This window comes from Sorex araneus, chromosome 4, assembly GCF_027595985.1.
Source record: "Sorex araneus isolate mSorAra2 chromosome 4, mSorAra2.pri, whole genome shotgun sequence".
NCBI lineage: Eukaryota > Metazoa > Chordata > Mammalia > Eulipotyphla > Soricidae > Sorex > Sorex araneus.
In genome coordinates, this window is record NC_073305.1 from 11,482,266 (window position 1) to 11,503,583 (window position 21,318).

The window sequence follows — 21,318 nt, forward strand, 5'->3', positions numbered from 1 at the left end:
CGGGGTAATTCCTGAGTGCAGAGCCAGGAGTAACCCCTGTGCATTACCAGGTGTGACCCAAAAAGAAAAAAAAAAAAGAGAGAGCTCGGCAAGCTACCGAGAGTATCCCACCAGCATGGCAGAGCCTGGCAAGCTACCTGTGGCATATTCAATATGCCAAAAACAGTAACAAGGGGCTGGATCGATAGCATAGCGGGTAGGGTGTTTGCCTTGCATGCGGTTGACCAGGTTTGATTCCCAGTATCCCATATGGTCCCCCGAGCACCACCAGGAGTAACTCCTGAGTGCATGAACCAGGAGTAACTCTTGTGCATCGCTGGGTGTGACTCAAAAACCAAAAAAAAAAAAAACCCAGTAACAAGTCTCACAATGGAGACGTTACTGGTGCCCACTCGAGCAAATCGATGAACAACGGGACGACAGTGCTACAGTGCTACTAAAAAAAGAAGCAAAAAAAATTCAATAAAAGAATAAATTAATTTAAAAAATAATAAAAATAAAATAAAAAAAGAAGCCAAAACCCCCAAACGATTCAATTAGAAAATGGGGAAAGAAGATATAAAGAGACATTTCACCAAGTCGGATATGCAAACATCTCACCAATAGGATATGCAGTTGGTAAATAAGCACACAAAAGATACTGAACTTCAGCCATTAGTAAAACCAAACTAATACTTGCAAGGAGGTATCACCACATAGACAACAAATATAAAATAATAGTTTTTTATATTATTATATTATATATTATATTATTATTACTCAGGAGTAATTCCTGAGTGCAGAGCCAGGAGTAACCCCTGAGCATCGCTGGGTATGACCCAAAAATCATGACAGCCCGAGGTGCTGGCAAGGCTGTTAAATGATTTGAATTTAATATGCACACAGCCTGACCCACAGTCAGCCTTTTGACACTTGCGCCCGTGCAGACACAAGCACACACATACAAACAAGACTGCACACAGACACAGCACACACAAAGACACACACACATAGGTGGATTTCTCATTTGTCCTGGTGTGTGCAGTCTTTGTGGTGTATGTGTCCACTCAGAGAAATCCATTTCACATTTTCTCTTAAAATTTTAAATGGATTTTTTCTTAATCCATTTAAAAGTCGGAAGGTAAAATGGTGTAAACCCAGCCTGGAAATATTTTAGCAGTCTAAAGAAACGAAATAAGGCATTGCTATCCACCCCAGTGATTGTATGCCACAATATTTATTCCAGAGAAATAAAGACTTACACTCACACAAAAGCTACTCTCTGAATGTTTGCAGAAATGTTCTTCATAATAGCCCCAAGCTGGGAACAACCCAGATGTTCTCCACCTGAAGAATTTATTAAATGAACTATGAGGTCCCTCCCCTCTAGGGGTTACATTCCACAAAAGAAATGCATCGGGTAGAAGGCAGATCCTGGGCCGGAATGATAGCGCAGCGGGGAGGGTGTTTGCGTTGCACACAGCTGACCCCAGTTCAGTCCCCGGCTTTCCATATGGCCCCCAAGCAATGCCAGGAGTAACTCCTGAGTGCAGAGCCAGGAGCAACCCCTGAGCATTGACTGGGTGTGACCCAAAAAACCAATATATATATATATAATCATAGCCCTCTTTCTTCTAAAAACCTTTACCATACCTACATGAGTACAGAGTAAGTAGCATTAGACAAGACTTAATCATGAGGGGCCGGAGCAATAGCACAGAGGATAGGGCGTTTGCCTTGCACGCGGCCGACCCGGGGTTCAATCCCCGGCATCCCATATGGTCACCCAAGCACCGCCAGGAGTAATTCCTGAGTGCAGAGCCAGGAGTAACCCCTGAGCATCGCTGGGTATGACCCAAAAAGCAAAAAAAAACCAAAAAAAATCAAAAAAAACAAACTTAATCATGAGAATGGCGAAAATTAAATAAATAAATGAATGAATGAATGAATGAATAAATAAATAAATAAATAAAAGATCACACATGCTGCGTAATCCACTTGATAGGACATCCTGGAAATGACCCATTCGCTTCTAGAAATGGAGAAGGAGTGAGTGGTTTTATGGAGGGTTAGGGGAACGGGGATAGAGGGAAGCAGAGGCGGTACAAGAGGGCGATTCTTGCGGACTAATCCGTGCCTGGACACTCGATGTCACTCACCTGTCCTAGAGTTTTGTGGGGAGTTTCCATTGTGACAGAGGGCATGAGGCCTCTCTCTGTATTACTTCTCCCAACTCTCTGTGAACGTCTGTAATGACCCCCAAATAGTTTTGCTTTGGGGTTTTCTTGAGGGCTATTATGTGTGTGTGTGTGTGTGTGTGTGTGTGTGTGTGTGTGTCTTTGGGGGTCACACCCGGCGATGCTCAGAGGTTAGTCCTTGCTCTGCACTCAGGATTACTCCTGACTGTGCTCACAGGAGCCTATGCGAGACCGGGGATCAAACCCGGGTGGGCCGTATGCAAGGTAAACACCCTCCCCACTGTGCTATGGTTCTGGCCCAAGGGTTATTTTGGGGAGGCCACACCTGGTGGTGCTCAGGGATTACTCCTCGCTCTGTGCTCAGGGGCCATTCCTGGTGGGGTTTGGGGAACCAAATGGGATGCCCGGGATCGAACCTGGCTCTTCTGTATGCAAGGCACCGCCCCTCCCGCTATCCTATCTATCTCTCCAGCCCCACAGTAAATTTTTTAATTTAACCGTCAGGTACAGAAGGGCACAATCCAAGTCTCGCAACCCCCATATTCTCAGTCTACACGCCACCCTCGAGACTCCTTCCTTCACGAGAGGCGCCCACGTGCTCTCGGCTGTCACTTCCCCTGTACTTTCCCTGACAGCTCCAGCAAAGCCTGTCCTTCCAAGTTCCACGCAGCATACTCAGTCACGAGTGTTGGAACTGGGAACAATCGCTACCTCAAAGGTGGTCTGGGGGGCTCTGCCCACCTGTTCCAGTGGATCCCCAGTCCCCAGGTGAATAAACAGAGCCTTTTCAGCAGAGCCCACCTGAAGGTACCCTGGCCCCCTAGAAATGTACAAGAAGTTTCCATAGGGATAAAGGGCATGAGGCATGCCTCTGTTTGACTTCTGACCAGGGCTGCTGCACGCAGACCGCTCCCGTGTGGTTAAAATAAGTCTCGCCCGCAGAGAAGGCCTTTGGCCACTTCTTTGGCTGGAGCTGGAGGCCTCTGCCTGGCTCCAGCTCGCGGGCGCTGACCCAGCCAAGCCCTTCTCCAAGGCTATTCTATTTCGTAAGCGAGAGCACAGGCTTATGCCACCCTGTAAACAGCGGCATTGAGACATTGGCTGGGGGCGAGAGGCTCTTCCAACACTGCTCTGATGTCAAGCTGCTTGCGAAAGAGTGAGGGACACAAAAGCTGCCGGGGTCAGTTCGAGAGGAGAGGACGCTTAAGCCCCGGCTGGGAACACAGGTATTGCCGCTCGGGGCTGCAGGTGGGAAGAGGCCAAGTCCAGGGTAAATGGAGGCACGGCTGGACCCAGAGGGCCTGGACTCTAAGTCCAGTGCTCATTCCTCTGTGCCCCACGCCCCTGCCCCAACTACACTGCCTGGGCTATGTAGGCAATGAGAGGGTTTGTTGCGGGTTCAACTTTCTAAGCACAGAAAGAGTTGCGGTGAATGATGGAGGTAGAGGGCCAAGGCCTGGACAAGCACGCCTGCAGCTGTGTGTTTCAGGGGGCAGAGGGGGGTCTCTGCACGTGTCATGAGTCATGATGTGTGTGGATTGTACGATATGACTGTGTCTGCCTGTGTGTGGGGGGGAGGTGTTTGTACATGTGTGCTTGTGTGTCTGCATGTGTGCAGTATCACAGGGCTGACCGTGGAGCGGTCTGTGGGCACCTGTGCATGTGGCCTGCGTGCCTGTGTGATTTGATATCTGAGCGTCCATGTGTGGGTTCCTGTGGGCTGGCTGTGTCTACCTGTGTGCGATTAGTGTGTGTGTGTGTGCGTGTGTGTGTGTGTGTGTGTGTGTGTGTATGAGAGAGAGAGAGAGTTTGTAGAGTCTTGTATAGTGGGCATGTTTGGGTGTGGTATGTGTGTCCCTGTGTGTGGTGTGTGTCTGTGTGCAGTCATTTATAGTGTGTGTTGTTTGTGTCACCATGTGTGAAGTTTTGAATAGTATGTGTCCTTGCGCATGGAGTCTTGTGTAGTGTGTATGTGGGGTGTGTGTCCGTGTGTGTAATGTGTCCCTGCATGCACAGTCCTGTGCAGTGTGTGTGTGCTTGTGTCCCCATGTGTGAAGTCTTGAATAGCGTGTGTGTCCTTGTGCATGAGTCTTGTATAGTGTGTCTGTGTGGTGTGTGCCTGTGTGTGGTGTGTCCCTGCGTGCACAGTCCTGTGCAGTGTGTGTGTGTGTGTGTGGTGCTTGTGTCCCCATGTGTGAAGTCTTGAATAGCGTGTGTGTCCTTGTGCATGAGTCTCGTATAGTGTGTCTGTGTGGTGTGTGCCTGTGTGTAGTGTGTCCCTGAGTGCACAGTCCTGTGCAGTGTGTGTGTGTGTGTGTGTGTGTGTGGTGCTTGTGTCCCCATGTGTGAAGTCTTGAATAGTGTGTGTGTCCTTGTGCATGGAGTCTTGTGTAGTGTGTCTGTGTGGTGTGTGTCTCTGTGTGTGGTGTGTCCTTGTGTGCACAGTGCGGTGTGTGTGTGTGTGTGTGTGTGTGTGCGTGTGTGTGTCCTTGTGCACCGCGTCCTGTGCGGTGTACGTGCCTGTGCAGTCTGCAGGATGCGTGTGTCCCAGGGCGGGGGTCTGCGCGCGCGTGTGTGTGCGCGCGCGGGGTGCGCGCGCGGGGACCTTCCCGGGAGCGCAGCTGGCTCCGGGGGCCCATGACGGTTCCCCGGCGGGTGGCAGCCCGGGCCCGGGCGGCGGGCTGCGCCCTGCTCCTCCCCGCGGCCCGGGCACACGTGGGCCCGGGGCGCCGCCTCCCCGCGCCGCCCGCCGGCCCCGCGCGTCCCCACCCTCCGCGGGCCGCCCCCGCCGCCGAGCCGGCCCGGGGATAAAGTGGCGGCGCAGACGCCGCGCCCTGTCGCCGCGGAGCCGGCGGCGCGCAGCTCGGCCCGGTCCCGGCCCGCCCGCCCGCCGCAGACGAGGAGCCGCGGAGTCGGGGAAGGCGACGCCCGCGCGGCCCCCGCCCCAGCCTGCCTGTGCCGTCATCAGAGGTGGGGAGCGGCTCGGGGGTCCCGGCGCGCGCGCGCGTGTGCCCGAGAGCGTGTGCGCGCGGGTCGGTGCGCGCGCGCGTCCTCCCCTGCGCCCTCGCGCCGGCCCCGAACCAACTTGTCCCCCGCCAACTGCCTCTCCCCGGTGCCCACCGTGGCCGCGCGGCGGACGGCGCGGCTGGAGTCGCCGGGAGGTGCCCCCTCGGGGTGGCGGCGCCGCGCCTTCCCCGCGCTGTCGAGGACGGCGGGAGGCAAAGTTTGTCAGGAGGCTCTGGGGTGACTTTGCCAGGGGGGACCCGCGGTTTGGTGCCCGCGCCAGGTGCCTCCTCGGGGCGCGCCCAGCTAGTTCCCCAGTTTCGCGGCCGCCCGACCCCCGCCTCCCCCCAGCCCCCGCAGCGGATCTGCTTCGGAAAAGTGATGACATGAACTTGTAGTGGAGAATTGGCAGGCGCCGGTCCCCGCCCTGGGAAGAAGGGAGGGGACCCCAGAGATCGGGGAGATCTGCCAGCAGGCTCCGACGCGCAGCGCCCCAAAGCCCGAAAGGCAGGGCGCGGGGAGGGGGAACAGGGGCGCCGGAGCAGCTTGGATGCCGCCCTGCGCCCACCGACATGAGGGAGCATCTCTCTTTCGCCCGGGTCTGATTCTCGAGGCCGACGTGGTGCTGGTGGTGGTGGTGGTGGTGGTGGTGGTGGTGGAGGAATGCAAAAGCCAGGACGTGATGGAAACAGGTTTGTCACGGCATCTTTGGAATTTCAGGCAGGAGGAATTAATCGGAGTGTCGTGCACCTCATTATTGTGCCCCTTTGAAACTTCCTTGGGGAATTTTCAGATACATGGGGTTTCTTGCAGCTGGGTCTTTATACCCACAGAGCTGACTATAATTTCCACTTGATTACAGCTAAAATAGTCTTTAAGATGAAGTTTCCTGAAATGATTTAAAATAAACACAGATGGGCAGGGGTGGGGAAGGGGGGGGGAGCTGTAATGAGGCACTTTTAAAAAAAGAGCATTTTTTCCTTAAGAACAAATGGGCTATATATTTTTTCCCCCAGTCTTGGAGAGATTGCAAGAAAAGACATGCATTTTAAAATATCTTTGAAATGGAGGTGTGTGTGTGTATGTGTGTGTGTGTGTGTGTGTGTTTAACTGCTTTTTTAAAAAAAATTTTTAATGTTACTGATTCTGAATGAGGCTCTCCCACCGTTTTTGCCATCTCTTGACTTTGGAATATGCCTTCCTTTCTTCCAAGGACTTGAGGGTCGTCGCAGAATGCCGGAGGAAAGTTCTCCCAGGCGGACGCCACAGAGTGTCCCCTACCAGGACCTCCCCCATCTGGTCAACGCCGATGGCCAGTACCTCTTCTGCAGGTACTGGAAACCAGCCTGCGCCCCCAAGTAAGTCTCCTGATCTGCCCGGTGTGCCGGGAACATGCGTGCCGGCCCCTCCTCCCTCACCCCCACCCCACTTTCCTGCAGGACCCCTTTCTACATGACCTACTTCACTAAGACATCTTCATGTCAGGCTTGGCAGGGCTGGAAAAGCCGAGATTTATAACCCCCCCCCCCCGCCCTGTCCCCCAACCACCCCAGTTGAGAAGCTGGAGTTCGGTCCACGCTCATTACTTAGCGAAGAGCACTTGCCTTGCATGTGTGAGGTCCTGGGCTGGATCCTCCGGTCTGGGGCGGGGGAGAAGGAAGTAGGAGTTCTATTTTCATTTTATAACAACTAGGCTACAGATTCTACCGTATGGCAATTCTCAAAAAATTCCACATGACTTTCTTTTTTGCCTTGGACTTGATTTCCCGGGGTGCGGGCTTTCCGTCTGAACTCAACCCTCCCTGTGACAGAAAGCCACCTGATCAGATGAGCAAGTCCTGTATGGATGGATGCAGAGACACTGCATGAACACGTGTGTTTCATGCAAACATATCTGGTAACCTTTGTTCTCGCTTCCTGTTGGAGTAGGAGCCTCAGAAGTTGTCGTGGGTTTGTGACTAGGAAGAAAGGGTCTAGGTCTTCCCTTCTGATTTCTCGCCAGCGCGATTACCCTGTCCATTTCCCACCAGGAATTTGTCTTGCTATTAGAAACGGGCGTTGGGACGGCATACAATAAGACAGCTGGTCTCCTGCGGCTCTCCTCCTCTTGCACAAAACAGGGAAAACCCTGCTTGTTTGTGTCATTAGAGAAAGAAATTATGTGTGGTAACCCACTGGCCTAGTGACAAGTGAACATTTCCTGTTCCGTGGACATTTTACCTGTTCCCTAGGCCTTTGGCCTCCTAGGGAATCCGGTGTCGATTATTCCTCTCTTTGTGTTGTTATAATCATCCAACCCTAGCCTAGCTATAACATTTCTCTGTGTCTTCAAACAAGATTCATAGAAATTAGGTAGCTGTATATTTTTTAAAAAAAGAAAGAAAAGAAAAAGGAAAACAAGAGATGCAAACTTAACAAAGATCTGGTCTAAAATCAGAGCTTTCGGACAGCGCTAGCAATTGCTTCTTAATATTTTCTAGCAGTTCTGACCATATCTGTCATAAACATTTGCTCCAGAGAATGTGCTGTTTCTATGTGCTCCTGCCTGGGGCGGGGGTGGGGGGCAGAAAGGGTGGGAGGGGGAAAGTAGAGGGAAATGGGAGAGTTCCTTCTTGTTCCAGCTTTTTCTGCGCCCTCAGATCCCTGGTTGTGGAATTGCCTGTTCTCGGTTAAGTCTTCATGACTTAGTGGTCCTTCTTTGTGAATTTTCAAGACTTAAAAAGAGAACTTGCCAGGGCTGGGGTGGGGGGCCGTGGGGGACGGCGTGCTGGAGCGATAGTACAGTGGGGAGGGCGCGTGCCTTGCCGACAGCCAGCCCAGGTTCCACCCCAGCATCCCGTATGTTCCCTGAGTGCAGAGCCAGGAGTAACCCCTGGGCATCGCCGAGTGTGGCCCACATCAAACAAACAAAACAAAACAAAAATTTTGAAAAACCACCACCCCCCCCCCAAAAAAAAGTAAAAAAGAACAGGCCAATGCAAAGTAGAAGTTTTCCTGTCCCCAGTATCAGACTTGGGGGCTTTCTTGGGTGCGGGGGCGGGGGTTGTCCTAGTTTGAGGGGGGCAGAGCGGCTTGTGTGTGAGCTCAGAACTGGGCATTGGCTGCCTCTCCTGGGCAGAGGCTGGGGTGTGCTTCCCGGTGCCAAGGGTGCCAACAGTGGGCACTTTCTCCGTGGCTTTGCTCCCGCCCCAGTTAGCAGTGGCGTCCCAGTAGACGGGCTGCCTCTGGGAAGCTGGCACTGGCCTTGTGGATCCAACGGGAGTGAGACCCGAGGCCCCCAACCCCTCGGCTTTGAAGATCAGGGTGACTGCGAGGGCAGAGAATGGCCGTGGCCGTGGTCCCGGGCAAGTCCCTGAGCATCCGCCCTGCTGCTAGCTCCCAGCTCCACAGTGCTCCCCAGGGCTTCCCCCACCCAGGGGCCCTGGAGACAATGCTGATCCTTAAACTCCCTTTGGGGGTGTCCCTGCCCCCACTTCTCTCCAAGGATCTTTAATGCATTTCACCAGAAGCCCCAACCCATTAGAATGTTCTGGAGGCCCCCTGCTGGGGAACAGGTATTAATTAACCTTGCCTTTGCTGGAGCCTGGGAGGGAATGTTGGGGGCGGGGGTGGGGGGGGGAGTGCTCCTGGAGGAGGGTCCAGGCAGCCGGAGAGGCGTGGGGAGTGCAGAGGGGCGTCAGGGCAGAGACGCGAGGGTGCCAACTGTGGCTCGAAGTGTGTCAGTATCTCAGTAAGGGCGCCAGCTGCTCGGGCCGATAGCAGCTGCCGGGCAGGCCCGGGCGAGGCGTCTCTGCTTGTCGGGCCTTTCAGAACTGCTCTGAGGAAGGGGGAGGGGACTTCAGGTCAGGGCTGGCCTTGCTGCGGTCCCCTCCAGGAAGTGCCCTCCAGTTCTTCCCCCACCCCCCTACCCCCCAGCCTCACGTGTCTTCTGCTGCCAGACCTGCAGGCTAACGCTGGTTAAATAGCATCTTTTCACTGTGCTGCTTTTTTAAAAAATGCACGGACAAAACTTGCTCCTGGAGGCCTCGGACCCGGATCCGAGCCATCCTAGGTTCTCATGCCCAGAGGGGTTGGCGCCCACCTCTCTTTGGGCGGCCTTGGCTCTGCTTTGGGTGGATCTTCTGGTCAGCAAATTGTCTCCAGCTGCCAGGTAATCCCAGAGCACCTGCTGGGTTGGGCTGGGCTGGTCTCTAAGGGTCCCCCCCCACTCCCGCCCCACTCACCCCCACCCCGCCCCCGGGAGGTTGCCAGCAGCACTGATCACAGGTGGCAACGGCATTAGGAAACTTGCACAACCAGCTCTTGTGGGACCAATGACATCTTTATAGATACCAGTTTCCTCCTGGGGCACCCAAGCAAGAAGATGATGTTAATGGGTACACAGCATCCCCAGCGCAACTTTTTGTTTGTGTGTGTGTGTGTGTGTGTGTGTATTGTGTACAGCTTTTGTCGAATTTTGTTGAGACGGGGGTGTCCAGGGGGTGATCCCGGGGGGAACTACTCCCAGACAGTGCTGGGGGACCGTGCGGTGCTGAGACTGGAACCTGAGGCCCCCACGTGTCGAGCCTGCGCGAAGGGGCTTGGAGCGTCTCCCCGGCCCACACTCTGTCGTGGTTCACGGAGCAGACCGGGGGCTCCGTACTTAATCATTACGCACCGGATATTTTTAAACCTACACTTGGCAGGGCCAAGGCAAATTCCTACGCATCTAGTAGTAGGTCCAGCGAGCAGCAGCATTCTGTTGAACGTATGGGAGAGTCACCTCCGATTCACGTCGCGCCGATGCCGGGGGCTGGGCTCATCTGAGCGCCACCCGTTTTTATCTTCACTTCAAGCTTCGAGGCAAATTCTTCTCGGTCTTCCCACTTTCCAGATGAGAAAAACCGAGGCACAAGAGGACTCAGCGGGCAGTCGTTAGATTGGGTCCAGGCTCCTCTGGCTCCAGGCTCTTTGTTCTTAATAGATGGTTAAGCAAGACAGGCTTTCAAATAAATAAACAAATAAATAGGGGCCGTGCCCGGCAGTGTTGGGGGAGCCTGTCACCATTTTATGGGCTACACAGTCGGGTGCAGGTGGCAGGTGGCCTGGGGTGGTTCAGAGTTCACAGGCAAAAAGTGCTCAGGGCTTCCTGGCTCCATCTCTGAGCCACATCCCTGGTCCTAAGGAATAGCGCCTCCTGGCCAAGACTCCCTTAATTTTTTTCTTTTTAATTTTTTATTAGTGAATCGCCGTGAGATACAGTTACAGACTTACAAACTTTCATGCTTATGTTTCAGTCATACAATGATCAAGTACCCATCCCTTCACCAGTGCCCATTTTCCACCACCAATGGTCCCAGTATCCCTTCCGCCACCCCTACCCTGTCCCTCCCACACCACCCCTCCTCTGTGGCAGGGCATTCCCTTTTGCTCTCTCTGTCTCCTTTTGGGTGTTGTGGTTCGCAGTGGAGGTATTAAGTGGCCATCGTGTTCGGTCTGTAGCCAAGACTCCCTTTTTATTTGGTGGAGAGGCACAGCACGGCGTTCCCGAGTTGTTTGGTCACCTCGTAGACCCCGGGGAAGTTGGTGGCAGAGCACAGAGCCAGGAGGAAACAAAAGGCCTCTCCTCGGGGCCGGGTGCCGCTGCCATCTCCGCGTTCAGAATCTGGGCGTTTAAAAAAAATGCTGGTCCCTCGGCGAGTTTCCGCTGCTTCCATTAGCAGGAGAGCCGATTCCGGTCCAGACGCAGAGCACCGGGGTGTTGAGTGGCTTTGGGGGCACTGGTGTCCTGACCGATGGGCAGCGACTTTGCATCTCGTGCCCCTCCCCCAGGCCCCTCAATCCACTGAAAGGGGGGCTTGACTTGATCTCACTTAGCTAATGGCAGAGGGGCCGGCGCCGCGCCGTGATCTGTTGGGGGCGGGAGGTTTCTGGAATAACGTTCAATGGGATGACATGACATAGGGCTCCCCGAAGCCCTCCTTGGACGCCGTGTGCCCAGGAAGGCGGGGCAGCTGGCCGCGGTAACGATGCGATTATCCAGCTGTGACCCGAAGACTGGGGCGAGGCCCAGAGCCCTCTTGGCGCTTCTCGGCACGCCAGGCATTTCCCAAATCCCCCCACCCGACCCCCACCCCTCGCCGGTGTGCTTCACCTGCCAGGGGAGCGGGCGCCTCCCTCGTGGTCTGGGTGCCCCGAGGTCCCAGGCACCTGTGGAGTGGCCCTGCCTTGAGTCACTTCTGCCACCGGAGCCGGTGCCTGGAGGGAATTAGAGCTTGGTGCTCCCGGCCTGGCTGGGCTTGCAGATGTCCCGAGGCACCCCCCGAGGGAGGTGCGCCCTCACCACCGAGTCTGGGATTCACAAGTGACTCATTCTGGAACGGTCCAGCTCACATCTTGTCTGTCGCGGGATCCCCCTGTGACACTCTTCGCAGTTGGGCCTTCCCAGCTCTCGCCGCTGGCTCTGCTCGCTAGTGCTCTCTCTCTCTCCCTCCCTCTCCCTCCCTCCCTCTCCCTCCCTCCCTCTCCCTCTCTCTCTCCTCTCCCTCTCCCTCTCCCTCTCTCTCTCTCCCTCTCTCTCTCTCCCTCTCTCTCTCTTCCTCTCTCTCCCTCTCTCTCGCTCTCTCTCTCCCCCCTCTCTCTCTCCCTCTCTCTCTCCCTCTCTCTCTCTCCCTCTCCTCTCTCTCTCCCCCTCTCTCTTCCTCCCTCTCTCCCTCCCTCTCTCTCTCTCCCTCTCTCCCTCTCTCTTGCTCTCTCCCTCTCTCCCTCTCTCTCTCCCTCTCTCTCTCCCTCTCTCTCTCTCCCGCCTCTCTCTCTCTCCCTCTCTCTCCCTCTCTCTCCCTCTCTCGCTCCTCTCTCCCTCTCTCTCGCTCTCTCTCCCCCTCTCTCTCTCCCTCCTTCTCGCTCTCTCTCCCCCTCTCTCTCTCCCTCCTTCTCTCTCCCTCCCTCTCTCTCCCTCTCTCTCGCTCTCTCTCCCTCTCTCTCGCTCTCTCTCCCCCTCTCTCTCTCCCTCCTTCTCTCTCCCTCCTTCTCTCTCCCTCTCTCTCTCCCTCTCCCTCTCCCTCCCTCCCTCTCTCTCTCTCTCTCTCTCTCTCTCTCTCTCTCTCTCTCTCTCTCTCTCTCTCTCTCTCTCTCTCCCTCTCCACTCTGAACTTCAATAACGGGCCCTTTCCCTCCCTGCCATCCATCACCAGCCCACGTGGGAGGGTGGGTTAGCTCATCCCTCGGGCCCCTGAGCACAGAACCAGGAGTCAGCCCTGAGCATTGCCGCCTGTGACCCCAAAACCAAAAGCACAGGGAGAGAACTGCCTCCAATGCAACAATCACCAGCCCTGTCCCCTAGGGGACCCGCAGCCCCAGTCCCACCTGGCACCCGACCCCCGACCCCTGGGCTGTTGTCTCCCCCAGCATGTCCGGGAAGCTGGGGTGTAGTTCAGCGCTCCCAGACAGGTACCTCCGGCCTGTCACCAGCCCCTGGGAATGGCACCTGTGGCTTCCCCAGATACGCACCCGCCCCCCCCACGCCCACACCCCCGCCCTGTCTGGGGCACTGGGCCCCCTTCCCTCGCTGGCGGGCTCAGATTGCCACCCCCCCCCCATGGCCTTCTGGAATCTCATTCTGGAAGCTCAGCCAGGCCTCCCTCCACCCCAGCTCTCTCACGCCGTGGGGCGTTGCTGGGCGCCCGTCCCCTGCCCCCCACCCCAGCTTGTGCAGGGATTCTGCCCAGGCACCGTGGGCCGGCAACGTCTCTCCGTGTTCTGGCTCCCTCTGAAGGGACACGCGTGTGCCTCCGAGCTGCCGCTCTCCTGATTTCCGGCCGGTCCCTCCGAGGGAAACAGCGCGACAGCAGCCGTTTAAAAGCCCCTTGGTCGGTCCCTTTGGCCGTGAGAAAATGACTTCTCCTGGATTCCACCCAACCCCAGCCCCGTGGCCATTTCCCCTGACGGGCAGGGGCAGGGGCAGCTTTTGGACCCCCCATAGCCGACCCTCGGTAGCGAGACAGGCTCCCAGGGTGCCCAGCCTGCTGACAGCACACTCTAGCAGGTGCGTCTCTGGAAGCTTCCAGAAGTCAGCGTGTTCCAGGTGTCATGTTGGACGTCCTGGTGGGGGACAGGCGCAGAGGTGACACAGGCCAGATGTGGACAAACACACGGGTCCTTTGTAAGACAACATGACAGGTACCCAGCGGGCGGGCCCCGTGGGGCCGGATGAGGAAATCAGCCCTTCCCTGTGGCCCCGGCGTGAGGCCCGGTGTGTGTGCAGGGCGCAGAGGGGCCGGCGCTGGGTGCCAGGAGGGAGGCAGAAAGGGGCGACCCACACCGAGACTTAGGAGCTGCGGCAGGTTGGGGGGTCCCTAGGCAGAGGCTTGGAAGGAAGTGGAATGAAGCCAGAGAGCTGGGAAGGGGGGTGTGATGGTGGGGAGGGGGGCTCCCAGACGTGGACCCCAGGGCAGCGGGAGCTGTGGACACGTTTTCCTCAGGCGGCAGGGAAGCGGTCTGGCTGCACGGGAACTCAGAGACCAAGCTGTCTGGAAGCGCTCGCCCTGATCTAGGTGATAGGGGAGGAGCTGAGTCATGGCCCTGGCACCGCGGGGAAGTAGGCCAAGAGAGATCAGAACTGCCCGGCCTCAGCTGCACGAGGGGCTGAGCGGTTGAGCCACTTACCTTGCATGTGTGGCATTCAGGGCTCGAGTCCCAGCACCGCACACACATACACGTGCACACACACATGCATGCTTGGACACACATGCATATTCATACATGCATACACACAGACTTGCACACACAAGCACACACAGACTTGCGCACACATGCATGCACACCACACACACACACACACACACACACACACACATGTGCATGCTCCTGAAGGTTCCCGTGCCTGGGGAGAATGGGACAGAAGGAGGGGACCTGGGCTTCAGCTTCTCCCCCAAGTGGAAGCAGAGAGCTCGGGACCCTCATTCCCAGCCCAAGGTCAGATATTGGGTTGCTCTGACCTGCAGAATGGGGTTGTGTGGTACTTTTTGTGTCATTCCCCCGCCCTCCACCATCACCCACCCCCAGAACAGGCCCGGAGGAGAAACAGAGGCAACGAGCAAGGCTAAACACAGTGAATTCCTTTGAAATATGAACGTGAGGACCACAGTGGGCTCCTTTTCCTGCGGCAAAGGGAGGGATCCCAGATGCCACAGTCTCCCCACGACCAGGAGGCAAAAGCCAATCCCCTGTACCTCAAATCAGTTGTTCCCTAAAACTCAAACTGAAACCCTGGGAAAATGGACCCGACCTTGTGCTTCCGAGAACTGACTTGATTTTAATTTGATCTCTCCCTCTTTGTGGTAGCCCCTCAATGTTTTTTTTCTTTTTTTTCCTTTTTTTTTTTTTTTTTTGCCTATTTTAAGAATTTCCCAAAGTTTCTTGCCTGAAGCTGTCCTGTCTGGTGATTCTGCCTTTGTTACGGCATAGCCAACTGCCTTGTTTTTAAATAGGGCATCTTTTCTGGGCCTTTCTATCTTTCTTTTTTTTTTTTCTTCCTTTCTTTTTTTAAAGACTCTTCGAATAGCAAAGCTCTTTTGATGGTAAGAGGAAAGGCCGGCTGCTATTCTTGCAGTTGATTTTTCCAACAGCTTCGTTAAGGGATAATTTCTTCCAGTTGCTATAAGAATGTTCTGTAGATACAAATCTGGCTTTGTTTTGCAGTGGCATCCAAGAGGGGAGGGAAAAAAAAAATAGCCAAATAAGCTTCTTCCTGAATAGCGGCCGTTGTCCAGCATTGTCTATTTATCGGCACCTTTTTTAGGGTTAGATCTTAATCCCAGATGCACTTTGTCCTTGAATGCAAACCAAACTGTTGGTTATTGTTGAGCCGGGCCAAATGGTCTTCAGGGGTGCGAATTTGTACAGCTGCAAAGATAGGCCGACCCTTGTCCCATATTTTCGGGTCATCCAAGGTTCTCACTGGTGGGAGGTTCCATTCACATCACACAGCCTTATTCTCTCCGGAGTGGGGGTGAGGATGCCGACAGTGGCCACGGAGGGGAGCTGAGGGGGGACACTGCTCCCTCCCACACCCCTGGGGGGCTGGTGCGTGCTAGGAGGGTCGTGTACCAGGGGCAGGTGGGCATGCCCCTGCTTTATTTTTTCAGGGTAGAGGAATCCAGACGAACACCAAGCCGTCTTTTGAGTTACTAGCACAGCCCAACCCTGAGCAGTTCCCAGAGCTGGTGGAAAAATTGGGCCTGGGGAGGGGTCCTAGAGTCTTTGACCCTTTTGGTATCTTGGGTATGAAGATAGAAGGATTTTTCTAGACTATCAGAATCTGGGGGCTGGGAGGCTGGGGAGGCGTGTGCCAACCTCACCGTTTTGCAGATGAAAGAAACTAGAATCAGAGGTAATATGGGGGCTGTCAATGTGTGTGTGTGTGTGTGTGTGTGTATGTTTGTATGTGTGTTTGTGTGTGTATTTGTGTGTGGTTGTGTTTGTGTGTATGTTTGTATGTGTGTTTGTGTGTATCTGTGTGGTTGTGTTTGTGTGGTTTTGTGTGTGGTTGTATGGTTTTGTGCGTGGTTGTGTGTGGTTGTGTGGTTGTGTGTGTGGTTGTGTGTGGTTGTGTGGTTTTGTGTGTGGTTGTGTGGCTTTGTGTGTATTTATTTCTGTGTGGTTGTATTTGTATGTGTTTGTGTGTGGTTGTGTTTGTGTGTGTTTGTGTGTGTTTGAATGTTTGTGTTGTCTCTCCATCACACTGTCTTCTCTTCTAGCCCCTCACCTTCATCTCCGGGCTCTAAGCCAGACTAGCCCTTTCTGGCAGTTGGGGCAGACAGAGATGGAGAACTTTGACTTTGCCCCCCACTCCTGCCCTGCCAGAGGCTTCCTCTTGGGGGTTGCGCTCTCTGTGGTGAGCATTTTGTAGATGCCCAAGGGGAGCAGATTTACTGAGAGTCACCGGAGTGGCAGGAAGGGAGAGCACTGTACTAGGGGACTAGTGAGATATTACAGTGGGTGAGGCACTTCCCGTGCATGTGGCTGGCCCATGTTCAACCCCCAGCCCCACATATGACCCTGAGCAGCACAAGGAGTGATTCCGGAGCACAGAGACAGGAGTAAGCCCTGAGTACTGCCGGGTGTGGTCCGACCCCTCCCCTCCCAACTGTAAGAGGAGGTTTCTAGGGAAAGGGAAGAAAGAATGAGTGGATGAAGCGTCCGCAGCTAGAGAGAAGAGTGGCAGGAGCCAGAGATGGGGAGGGGGCTGTGAGGGCTGATGCGTTTGCTCTCCCTGAGGAAACTGGGGTTTGGTCCCCGGCACCATCTCCTTGATAGAGTTTTAGAGACGCTTGTAAAAAGTAGGTGAGCCAGGAAAGACGCATTGGAGCCACTGGTGGTGAAGCTGCTTTTGAGGTGCCACAGCGGGCACCGATCACTTCTTTGACGCCACGCAAATCGTCGGTGAGTGTGTGTGGCCTCCCCCTGCCTGGCAGAGGAGCCGGGCAGCAGTGAGCGTGTGTGGATGGCACTCGAGCCCCTCACCTATGGCAGTCTTCCTAGGGGGTCAGCTGGGCCAGCTGGGGTCACCTGGGGTGCATTTCCTAGCTCTCACCGACATGCCCAGGGATGTCATCCCTGGCCGGCTGACGGTATGTCCTGGGCTCCGCTGGGCAGTTGTGTAAAAACACAAAAAAGAAAGGAAAAAGGGAGAGAGAGGGGCACCTCACCACGCGTACAGAGCACAGGACAGCGGCGCTGTCTCTCCCGACACCCACGTTCCGTAGCCTCCACCCGCCTCCCCAACCCCGGGGAGGTTGATGGTGATGATGAGGCAGGCGAAGGAAGGAACAGAGCCAAGCTGGTTGGTCTCAGTTGCAGTTTATTCCAATCTCCTTTCTAAACACTCCCGTCTCTCTCTCTGCTTCTTCCCCGAACCCCCTCTTACAGCCACCTTAAATCCCCCAGCATGAGGGGTCAGGGCTTACACAAAGGTGTGGTCACAATCAATAGGGGTAAAGTTCTATCCCTTAGGGGATGCTTCTACTAGGACAGATTCTCCTTCAGCAGGACACCCGCCCAAGAGCGGAATCCCATGGGTGTGTTTCTCCTCTCCTTGCCCAACTAACATATAAGTATTCACAATATTAATCATCTTGTATGGGCATTGCAAGAGATGCATTAAGCTTATAGAATTGCTCTCCGGGGGTCATCTCGATCTCAGACTACAGTGCTCAGGCCAGATTAGTCTTTCCTAGCCCTAGCAGGGTCCTAGTCTCGTCGTTGCTTTTGAATCATGACATGACATGTCCATGACCAAGCTCTTAACATATAGTTAAGCATTAGGCGCTTTGGCCAGGCCCATCTCAATGCCAGGGTAGCACATAACTTACCGCTTGCCCTGGGTCCGTCCCGTCCCTCGTCGGGACCCTGCTTTTGGGGGTGCTAGGAAGTAAGGGTAGCTGAGGCTTAAGTCGAGAAAGCAGATACCCGGGAGTGAATAATATTTGAAGCCAATTAAATCCCATGTTACCAAAGCATATTAACAACTGTCTTTCTTTATCCATACAAAAAGGATATTGCTTTAAAGTAAACTATTCAAAAGACATAAGGAGAGGAGAAAGGCAATATTAACTTACAATACAAGTTCACTGTCCTAGCATGGTCTGACCTTACAAATTAACAGAGTCTGATTAGGGGAAGAGCTGATTAAGTAGTTGGGCAAGAGAGCACAGACGTGATTACGGAATGGGAGTGACTCGGGAGCACCTTGATGGGCGTGACCAATATACCTAAGCTCCTAGTGGCTAGGGGAGCGGGACATACCAATGTAGTCTAGAATTGTTTAGAGATTATACCAGATAAAGCTAAAGTCTTTATAGCAAGGGAGAAAGGACAAACCAAAATCAGGCCTTAAATATTTAGAGCTATATTCCAACAGGCAGGTTTTCAGCTGCACCTGGCCAGGCTCTCATAGGCGCCACGTTCAGATTGGGTCTTAATCCATATTAACCTCTGAAGAACCACAACAAGGTAACCTATAGTACACAAGTGCTTTGCAGATCACAGCAGGTGTCAGTTTGCAAATATCCCACGGTCAGAGCAAGTGAGCCCAGAAGCAGTGCAGGGGAGCGAGGCCAAGGAGGAAGTGTGCGGAGAGAGATTATTCTGTGGTCACTTTTGAAACCTCCTCCAACAGGGAAGGGATCTTGGATCTTCGAGCTGGAAAACCGGACTCGGTGTTTAATTTCTGCCTCTGATTCTGAGTAACTTTAGACAAAGAACCATCTCTTTAGACAAGTTCCCAGAGGTTTAGCATATTATATGACTCTGGGGCAATTTGCATCTTACGGTGATATAAGAACCTTTAAGCTGCAAACAAGAGTTTTTCAGAAACTATCATTTAATGCCTTGTTTCTTAAACTGTGGGTTAATAACCCCTCAGGGACTCATATGCCTTTCTAAAGAATTTTTTTTTTTTTGCTTTTTGGGTCACACCCAGCGATGCTCAGGGGTTACTCGTGGCTTTGCACTCAGGAATTGCTCCTGGCAGTGCTTGGGGGACCATATGGGATGCCAGGCATAGAACCCAGGTCGGTCGCGTGCAAGGCAAACGCCCTACCCGCTGTGCTATCGCTCCGGCCCCCTCTAAAGAATTTTTTTTTAAAGAAATTCCTTTATGATTTGTTAGCAGTAAATATTTTATTTGAGCACCTGTTTTATATACCAGGAGTCACATCAAAATTTCTCGGACAAAACGGGGTCACATCCAGGGGCCAGAGAGCTAGTATACCGGGGTCAGACACTTGAGCACAACTGGTCTGGGTTCAATCCCTGGCACCCCATATGGTCCTTGAGCCACCCCTCCCCCCCTTGCTGGAGTAATCCCTGAGGGAAGAGCTAGGAATCAGCCCTGAGCACTCCCCCTTAAGGTGCAGTAGTACCCTCCGTAACATGTCCCTGGACTGGGGTCCCTGCCTTGAAGCCCTGAGCATCGCAGCCTCTGACTCTCAGAGCTGACACTGTGTTAAGTCTTTCGGAGCAGGCACCAAGGGAGTCCAGTAAAGTGGGGTCAGTGGGGCTGGCCACCATTTACCATCCAGGACACTCAAAACACACTGAGGAAATCCCGGCCGGGCTTGGGTGAGGCTTCCGCCCGCCCTTCGCTTCTGGGCATCTCTGTGATTTCTTGGGGGTCCCCCCGGCCAGTCTGAAGTCGCTAGATTTCTCCCTGGCCCCTTGTCTAGTGTCCAATGGCCCCTGGAATCTCAGCAAATCCTGTTGGCCAGGTGCCCACAGGAGGTGCAGACGAAAGTGGACACTTGCTAGGGATAAACACCACCTTCTCGAGTACGGGCACTGGGAAGGGTTTCTTTCACGCAGACATGGCCCCGGATTTCTCACCGACTCTGTGTGTGTGTGTGTGTGTGTGAGTGTGTGTGTGAGACTGTGTGTGTGCATGTGTGTGTGCGTGTGTGTGTGAGTGTGTGTGTGAGACTGTGTGTGTGAGACTGTGTGTGTGCGTGTGTGTGAGTGTGTGTGAGACTGTGTGTGCATGTGTGTGTGAGTGTGTGTGAGTGTGTGTGAGACTGTGTGCATGTGTGTGTGAGTGTGTGTGAGACTGTGTGTGTGTGTGAGTGTATGTGTGAGACTGTGTGTGTGCGTGTGTGTGAGTGTGTGTGAGTGTGTGTGTGAGACTGTGTGCGTGTGTTGTGTGAGTGTGTGTGTGTGAGACTGTGTGTGCATGTGTGTGAGTGTGTGTGTGCGTGTGTGTGTGTGTGTGTGTGTTTGTGTGCCCATGTGTGCGCGTTTCAGGGATATGAACTGGGATAACTCTGGTTTCTGTTTGCAGTGTCCTTTGTGACCGGGGCAGGCTATGGGACCAGTCCTCCACTTGCAGAAAAGAGTGAATGAAACCTAAAGCCAGAGGAGGAAGGATTTAATAAGTATTAGAACAGGAGCGAGTGAATGAAATAAAGAGTAGGAAAATGAGAAGGGGGTAGAGAGATAGTACAGCGGGAAGTGTGCTTTCATGACGTACATGAGCGCCAGGTTTGGTCCCCAGCACGGCATGCGATAATCCCGAGTGCAGCGCCAGGAGTAAGCCCTGAGCACCATCAGGTGTGCCCCCCCCCGTAAAAAAAAGAAAGAGAAAGTAAATTAATCCAAAAGTCGGTTGTTTGAAAAGAATAATGAAATGGACAGATTCGTTGATAGATTGATGAAGAAGAAAAATGAAACTGCCAAGATCAGAAATGAAAGAGACATTATCACTGATCTTTCATAAATTAAAGGATTTTTAAAAAATATGGTGCCAGAGATCAAACCCAAGATCTCATATGTGCAAGCCAAGTGCTGTGCTGATGAGCTGTATTTCCCATAAAGAAGACTATAAAGCAACACGATGAACACTTTTCAGCCATTAAATGTATTTCCTTTTTCTGATTAAAAAGACTCAGAAGGGCCCCGGAACAGGGCTGAGAGGGCTGTGGCAGTCCTTGCTTCGTGTTGTTCCCCCGGGAACCACCAGGACCCACTCCTGCAGAAGGCGCCCCCTCCTCCCGGGGAACTCGAGCTGGGAGCAGCCCCCAACTGTGGCCCTAAAACCCAACAACAACAACAACAACAACAACAAAGCTGGGCAAAAGACCTAAAAAATATTTCTTCAAAGAGTCTGTGCAGATGGTCAGTGAGCGCGTGGAGAGATGCTTGGCACCAGTTCTAAAGGAATTGCTGTGAAAAATGCAAGGATTTGCACATACTCGGGCCTTCCTTTACACCAGCCAGGCTCGAAGGCCGGGACTGGCCTTGGACAGAGGCAGGAAACTAATCTTCCGGGCGGTCCAGGCCTAAATCCAACCCCTTGTGAGATCAATTCTTCACCAGCCTGGATCCCACCTCCCCAAGGTGGTCAGCATTTTTTTTTTTTGGGGGGGGGGTGGGTGAGAGACATTTCATTGACATAGAAATGGACTCTCAGACAGAAACACGTCGGAGAGTGGTGCAACTCGACTCTGAACCCGAGTCTGTTTCTGTGCAAGGCCCTGTTCTCTCTCCGGCACCCACATCTGCCTCTGGAGACTTACAGAGGCATCCACAAAGCCCAGCCAGGTGCTGCTGGGTGCCCACAGCCAGCATGGGTGGGGGGGGTAGCCTGCCACTCCCACTTTCCAGACAAGAA

General features: G+C 53.8%; 1 protein-coding gene across 4 annotated transcripts in view; it reads left to right on the forward strand.

The window, feature by feature from the left end:
* Window positions 1-4,990: 4,990 nt before the first annotated feature.
* The window catches only part of MGLL (monoglyceride lipase), a 98,709-nt gene continuing 82,381 nt past the window's right edge, over window positions 4,991-21,318 (forward strand). The window contains exons 1-2 of one of the 4 annotated variants that reach the window (XM_055134563.1): window positions 4,991-5,147; window positions 6,394-6,538. In XM_055134563.1, coding sequence (XP_054990538.1) covers window positions 6,414-6,538 — 125 coding nt within the window. In that variant the 5' untranslated portion in view covers window positions 4,991-5,147; window positions 6,394-6,413. Of the gene's footprint in view, window positions 5,148-5,247; window positions 5,873-6,228; window positions 6,251-6,393; window positions 6,539-21,318 lie in introns of those variants that run through there. The other 3 variants (XM_055134565.1, XM_055134562.1, XM_055134564.1) reach the window with 3 other exon arrangements.